General features: G+C 43.5%; 1 protein-coding gene across 1 annotated transcript; it reads left to right on the plus strand.

The window, feature by feature from the left end:
* Nucleotides 1–2662: 2662 nt before the first annotated feature.
* On the plus strand, nucleotides 2663–7618 carry Clic5 (chloride intracellular channel 5; the record flags this gene model as incomplete). Its single annotated transcript, XM_008829028.2, is given in 1 exon segment — nucleotides 2663–7618. A coding segment is annotated over 1 exon segment (168 nt), but the record flags the coding sequence as incomplete, so codon positions are not given.
* Nucleotides 7619–8177: the final 559 nt, after the last annotated feature.

Below are 8177 nucleotides of genomic sequence, written 5' to 3' on the forward strand. Positions count from 1 at the left end.
AAGAGAAGACAGGGGAAGTCAGAAGTCAGAGCTCTGGGAGAGATGCTACTCCCCCCGGCCCCGCCGCCCAGCTCTCAGAGACAGAAGCAGGACTACTTGATGGGCACGCTCCAGTGCACAGTGAATACAAGGGCCCCTTGTAAAAAATATCTATGAAGAATCTGTATATATATTGATACAGCATTAAACCAAGAGCAAGGCCCTTGTGTGTACAAGGCCCGGGGAGAACACACGGGTCGCATGTCCAGAAAGCTGCCCTTCAAAAGATCACCCTGGGAGAGACTGGTGAGCTATCTCAGTGGTTAAGAGCATTTGCTGCTCTTGAGAGAACCCGGGTTCAGTTCCCAGCACCCACATGGTGGCTCACAACCATTTGTAACTCTAGTTTCAAGGGATCCCACACCCTCTTCTGGACTCTGAGGGTACCAGATACTCATGTGGTGAACATATATGCATGTAGGCAACACATACACATAAAATAAAAGTTAAGAAAAAGAAATTTCTTTTAAAAAAGAGAGACTACCTTGATAGCCTCCATGAAGGAAATGTACAAAAATGGGTACAGGCTAGGTATCAGGGAATTATATTTTCGAATATTGACTGTGTGCCAGGCCCTATCCTAAGTATTTTATGTGTGTTTACTCACCTATTACCACAAGGTGAGACTTATTATTATCTCTATTTCAGAGACAAAGAGATTGGGGCTCAGAGAGATCTCAAGCACTTGTCCTAGGTCACAGAGCTGTTAGATGGGATCAAGATTTCCAAACCCTGTCCACTGAGACCCAGAGTCCATGCTTTTAACCACAATGACACTATTTCGATCAACACAAAAACCCCTTCTTCAGGTGTCCCAGTCCGTATCCCATGAGTGTCCTAATACAAGAAAAGACTAGAAACCAGTTTGCTCACTCCCATACCTTAACCGGAAACCGTATGTATATTCTAATACCTAACTTACTTTTTGGTTCCTCTTGACCCCTACAAATTAGGATGCTTACTTAAAGAGGATGCAAGGGACCAAACAACAAGAAAATTTGAACTAGGCACCATGGCATATGCCTTTAATCCTAGCACTTGGGAGGTGGAGGCAGCAGAACTGGGATTTTGAAATCCTCTGCAGCTACACAGGGTGTTTGAGACTATCCTGGGCTACAGAAACATGGGTAACACATTGGCCTATATACTTATGGTTGTCATACATATTTCCCCACATATGCCTACTATGAACCAACTATATCTGTTTCAAAAAGTTCTCCACATCACTGGAACTTCCTTGATAGCACATTTCTTTTCTTTTTCCATTTGTGCATATATGTTGGGGGAGGTACATGTGTGTCTGCATATTTGCATGTGTGTGAGCACGAGTGTGGATGTGTACTTACTGTGTGGAGGTTCACATGTGGAGGTCCACATACATGTGGAGGTCTAAGGTTGATGTCAGGAATCATCCTAGGTCACTCTTCCAACTTATTCATTGAGGCAGGGTCTTGAAATCAAACCCAGAGGTCCCTGATATGACTAATCTCCCTAGCTGGCTCAGTCTGGTGGTCTCCCATCTCTGCCTTCCAAGGCTAGAATTACAGGTGGACCACCATGCCCACCTGGGATTTATGTGGGTTCTGGGGATTTGAACCTCAGTCCTCACACTTGCACGGCAAGCACTTTAATCACTGAGCTATCTCCCCATCCTTGATAGCACCATTTTTTAAAATTATTTATTTAATAACCACATAATTAGAAGAAGCATTTCATTATATCATTGACATATTCAATAACAATTTCCAGAGCTAAGATGCATCTCTTTCAAAATTGGACAGCACCATTTTTAACAGCTATGTGATATAGAATAGTGTTCATGTGTGGTAAAATATTTGTCCACTCATGAATTTCCATGCACTGGTGTCATGAAGCATTTTTTAAGTTATTCTAAATAGTCATGTGATCCTAAATGCTTACTTGAAACTTTACATACATTTGTGATTATTTCCTAAGGGTCCCTAGAAATAGACTAGAGGGTCAAAGGGGAAACTACGTTTACTTCAGAAATGTTAAGATAAGAGGAGGGTAAGAGAGCTCAGTCAGTAGAAATGTTAAGGTAAGAGGAGGGTAAGAGAGCTCAGTCAGTAGAAATGTTAAGGTAAGAGGAGGGTAAGAGAGCTCAGTCAGTAGAGTACTTGACATACAAGCATAAATACCTGAGTTCAATTCCTAGAACCCACGTAAAAAACCAAATGTGGTGGCACGTGCTTGTAATCCTAGAGCTGGAGAGCTGGAGTCAGGAAGATCCCTGGGGCGTGCTGGCCAGCCAGTCTAGTTGAATCAGTGAGCCTCCCATTCCGGTAAGAGGCCGTGTCTTGACAAATAAGGTAGATAACTCCTGAGGTACAATACTTGAGGTTGACCTCTGGCCTCCACTCACACACATGCACATAAGTGCATACTCATCTGTATACACATGTGCACCCACTCACATGTGAATACACCCATATCCACCCAAACACCCTCCATATATACAAAAAGAAATGTAAGATAAAGTAAGGGCAGTGGCCACATGCACAAGTACTTGATATGCACAGCCAGCCTTGGCATCATGACCTTAACACTTCTAAGGATTTGTTTCCTGCCTTCACACCACCTCTGTCTTGTCATCTCTGTTTAGATTGTGGCCAAGAAATACCGCAACTATGTCTTTCCATCCGAGATGACAGGCCTGTGGAGGTACCTCAAGAATGCCTACGCCCGGGATGAGTTCGCCAACACCTGTGCTGCCGACAGTGAGATTGAGCTGGCCTATGCGGATGTCGCCAGGCGCCTCAGCCGATCCTGAGCTTGGCCATCTGGTCCATTTCTACTGCAGAACTTCACTTCTCCCAAATTTCTCTGACTCTACAGAGTCCTCTTCCTTGGGAAAACCTCTTTTTTTTTTTTTTTTTTTTTCAATTAAACCACTTCTTGCTGGTACCCCTGAACTCAACTCCAGCCTGCTGCCTTTTGAAGATCAGCACCATCCTTCTGCCTGGTCGGGCAGGAGCCTGGAAAACAGAGAGGATACAGCAGTTAACCTGTCCACTTCTGTTGTAATCTGGGTCTGTGTATTTGGGGTCAGTTTGGAGAGTTTTCATGGGATTATCACTGATCTCTTCTGCCAACATCAAAATGCCTTCTCAGATGTTTTAGTAACTTGCAATGCTAGCTCCTCTCTCCCCCTCCTCTTCCTCAATAACTGCAAGGCCAAGGAAGATGTCATTCCATTATCATTAGGGAGCGATCCACCTTGATCGGGGAGACAGTGGTTGCGGGGACCCAGCTGTGTAGCTCTGGGAATCTAGCAAAGCAGTTTCAACTGCTCACTACTTCTGCCAGTCCTGTCCTTCGGACTGAGGGACAGATTACAAAGTCCCCTTGGATACATCCCCAATTTGCTGCAGTGCTGGGAATGGTCAGCATGATGATGTACTGCCTGGCACTGATCCCAGCTCTCCTTGTATATCCACCTTGTCAGCTGACATTCAATTCCAAACTGAGGTGACACAGATGGAGAGGAGGTACGGGACAGCAGTGTTGATGCCAAAAGGCCCACCGGGATCTATAGCCACGGGGGTCACTGACTTAAGAGTAGCTATTCATCAGAAATCCCATGTGTGGGTGTGACTGTGTTCTTCAGTGAGTAACTTTGGTTCTGATAAAGAGGTGGAAGTGGGAGGGACTGGGATGGGAGAAGATAAAATTGTATATGAGTTTGATGTTGCCTAGTGAACTTTTAGAGCAGTCTTTTCTTGCATGATCTAAGTCTTGGACTGCTGATAGTATCTACTAATTGTAAAGCAAACACTCAAAGTTTGGCCAAAAATGTCTTCAAGGTGTTTCTTCGTTATTCCTGGATACAGGTGGCTAGCTGGATGTACTCGGGCTCTGTGTGCTCAGGCAATTCTTTTGGATTCTTCAGGTTACCCTCTGATGGTAGGGGGATGTTATTAGGGAGTGGTGTAATCATGGGCCATCTTGGGAAGACAGTCCATGGGTCTTTCTGAGTGGGCAAATCACATGGTTTGGACTGAAGAAAAAATATATACCCACAGTGGATTCATTTTCCTACCACTAGAGTCAACTAAGTATCAGAGTGAACAACAGGGCAATCCGTTTTTTAGCTAACGTTCCTCTTCTTAGTCATTCTCCTTGAGCTTCACCTGCAGAGCTCACAGAACCTGATTATGGGGACCTGGGCTGACCGGGCACTAAGACAAATGAGATAATCATCAGCTCTCCCTCAACCAGTGAGGCCTTGGAGGAAACACACCCGAGCAGGGCCTCTCCTTCAACAATCCTGCCTTCTGTGTCACTGCTGGGGGAGGGCGAGGCTCCTGGGAGCCATTAAGCCCCTACTTGGCTCATTGCTCAGGAGGGTGGGACAGCACGGGTCCTTTCCATAGAAACATCAACACAGTCTAACCAGAGCAATCACTGGACCTACCTGCCTCCAAGGACCTCCGAAGCAAAAAAGTGACCATTGATCAGGAGAGAGGAAGCAGGAGTTCTCCCAAGCTAGTTGAGGAAGAGGACACCGCTGACTGGGACATTTTATAAGTCTTGAGAACGCTTTCAAAGGGGCAAAATGAATCGATTCATTTCCACTGCTAGAGGAACCTTTCCACAGGCTCTCAGCAAGCTGCCCCTGGAGATGTTTAAAATGTGGCACTGGTGAGGAACAGGCTCTTTTTACTGCAGGGAAGAGCCCCAAATGGGCCTCCTGGGGATGAGAGCTTCCGGAACCATCCGGAAGGCCTTTTAATTAGCAGGAAATCATGCTGTTCTCAGGAACCCTTCCCAGAACTTACAAGCAGGCAAGGTGACCCCCAGGCAGCTCACAACCCTGTGCCCCACAGATGGGCTGACACTTAAACCGTGAATGCCCCACATATGGAAGGCACCAGAGGGAGGTGGGGGAAAGCTCAGAATGCTGAAGGGAGGTTGTGAGTCCAGCCATTGGCAAGACTTTAAAAACAAACAGGCCGAGCTAGTCAATATTGCTGTTTCTAGACGTTCCTCCTGTGGTTGAGTTAGTTTTATATAAATAACAATATTTAGGCACTATAGGAGGGTATTATAGGATCAATTGTAACCACTTTGAATAGGAGCAGGAATCATAGAAAGGAGGCTCTTCTGGGAACTTAATTCAGAAGTATCTTCTAATTTCACCAGGTTGTCATTTAATGAGATGGACCACCCGTGTGGAGTCAGGATGTCTTATGACAGATTTATCATAGTGTATAAAAAGAGCAAAACCATGAATAATGTCACCTTATTTGTTTTCCCAGAGATTTCTCTCCAGAGGATCTAGCCTCTCTGGGCTTTGGCCTTAACTTTGTGTGTACCGCTTACCATCTCTGCTGCCAGGTGGTGAGGTCCTAAGTCTCAGCTCGTGGAGTTTGGGAGGGTTTACAGTGTGGACACTGCACTCCAGAGACTTTGGATAGGAGGTAGACCTGGTAATCAATCCTGAGTAAAAGTCGGTCACTCAGAAAGCATTTTGGTAGCACAGAAAGGGAAGCTATTTCTGTTGAGCTATTATTTTTATTTCTCTCCTTGAACTGTCACATGACTTATTTTGGGTGAGGTAAGTGGAAGGCAAGACAGGCCCAGAATTCTTGAGTTGAGTTTACCCATCTGTTTAAAACTGCCTACTTCTTAGTTCACCCCGAAAAAAAGCTCTCAATGAGATTTAATAACTGTATACAGTGAACTAGAAAGTAAACTTTGGATTACTCCAGAACATAATTCCTTCTTCTCCTGAAAAAGGAAATTGAATTCCTGGTAACTTCCGAATCATAGATGTGTGTCTCATCTTTTAAACAAGGGTTGTGTAGGTATTTGTAGTGTAGTGCACCTGGTAGTGGACCTGGCATCAAGCAAATCAGTTTCCAAGTAGGAAACAGTCAGTCAGTTAATTTGGCTACACGTTCCCAAATTAGTTCCGGCCTCCCAGTAGATGGCACCATCCCTGGAGTTCCTTTCTAGTGCTGGTGGGGCCAGACAGGCTCTGGATCTTTTCATCAAAAATATGCCACTCCAAGAATGAGGTCTGGCACTTGTTGGATGAAGCAACATCATTGCTTCACGCACTTGTGCTTAGGGGTGGACATTCCGCAGATAGACAGTCACAAGTCACATGGGTTGGAGCATGTCTGAAATAGACAGATCTTGGCCGTCTAAGAGTCTCAGGAATCAACAGAGCCCAGGCAAATTGTCTGATAAAAGAGGCCAAGACAGACAGAAGCTATGGGTCTATCTGGTAAGAGTTCACCATCACTAGCACCTAAAATCAAGTTGTTCTAGAATCAGTAGGTATCTAATAGGTACTTCTGGGGTTCACAAACTCCATTCTTCATTGGTCCAGGAGACAGCTCAAATGCACGGTGAACCAGGACACTGGCATGACCTTGCATGGAAAGTGGAAACAGTTACTTATGATCGAAACTAAGTTCAGTGATTCTTGAGAATAATTTTTAAGATATACACATCACATCTATATTATACATATATATGACATTAAGAAGAATCAAGAAATCATTAGGTAAAGAAATGTGTGTGTGAAACACAAATTCTGCTGTCAGGAGACCCTGAGTGACCTTGCCATTGGCCTTGGGGCCCTTCTGCATACAGAACAGTGACTTGTATCCCTTGCCCTCTACCATTCACATTAGCAGCATGTGCTCACGTCATCAATGCCTTCTCTTCTCCCTTCATCAATATTTCTCACCCAGCTTGGTTCCAGGACACTTGCTCTCATTATTAGGTGTGAATCAAACTGGCAAAATTTTATTTAATGTTAAGGAAATGAATCCGTTCTCCTCCCCCACACTACCAAAATACATAAAACATTGCCTCAATGAAGGTGTGGGCTAAACTGTAATTTCTATCAAAGCAATCTTTTTTTTTAAACACAGTTTTAAAGATACATTCATCTAAGGTAGTTTGTATACAGCCAAAGATGTCATACTATTAATTATGAATATATTTAAGATATAAACCATCAGGCCAGGGATATAACTCTGTTGGTACAGGGCTTTCCTAGCGTATCTGAAGCCCTGGGTTAGATCCCCAGCATCACATAAACTAGGTAGGGTAGCATATGTCTTTAATCCCAGCACTCAAGAGATGAAGGCAGAAAGGTCAGAAGTTCAAGGACACGTTCAGCTACATAACAAGTTGGAGACCAGCCTAGGCTACATGAGACCTTGTGTTAACACAAAACAACAAAGCAAAACAAACAAACAAAAAATATCCAGCTGATGTCTGAATTTGTCTTCTTTTCTGGTCACCTGATCATTCTAATTTATAGGTGGAGAGTTAACTAATTTAGCAAACAATGCCTAGCTTTTCAAGCATTTCATCTAATATAGACACTCCAAATGATGGTTACTTAATTTTCTTGAGACCTTTTAACTGTGGTAATAACAAACCTTGCTTTCAAGCCTTAATAAATGTAAAATGCCTTTTAATGCACATAGATCTGAGTGTTTTCTTCATGACCTCGAGTCAGTTACAAATATCTTCCTAGTCTTGACTGGTATTGACTGATTCCAATAAAGTTGGTTTATTTTCAAATATTACAAAAGTGATCTTTAGACTTCTTTGAAGGGGTATTTCTTATACTGTTTTCATTGACAAGTATGAAATATCTCCTTTTTTCAATAAAGGTTATTTTATTTTCCCATTATAAGAAAAAAGTGGTTATTTTCTTTAAAAAAAAATCAAAAGCCTATCCTACTGGCATGTGCCACCACAACAGAGAGATGGCTCAGCGGTTAAGAGCACTGACCGCTCTTGCAGAGGACCAGGGTTCAATTCCCAGCACCCACATGGTGGCTATGAACCATCCTTAACTCCAGGTCCAGTGGAATCTGAAACCCTCTTCTGACCTCTGCAGCATTGCACGACACGGGTGCACTCACATACACGCAGGCAATACACAAATATACATAAAATAAAAATAATAAAATATTTTAAGTGAAAAAAATCAAAAGCAAAAATAAATATAAAGAAAAGGAAGGACTGGGAGGTGTGGGACTGTGGCAAAGCCCCCTGCCTAATAGGCACAATGCCATAGTTTTGATCTCTGGGACAGAAAGAAATAAAGAAAAAGGGAGGGGGGAGGAGAGAAGAGAAGAGAGGAG

Source organism: Nannospalax galili, unplaced genomic scaffold (assembly GCF_000622305.1).
Source record: "Nannospalax galili isolate Female #2095 unplaced genomic scaffold, S.galili_v1.0 scaffold653, whole genome shotgun sequence".
NCBI lineage: Eukaryota > Metazoa > Chordata > Mammalia > Rodentia > Spalacidae > Nannospalax > Nannospalax galili.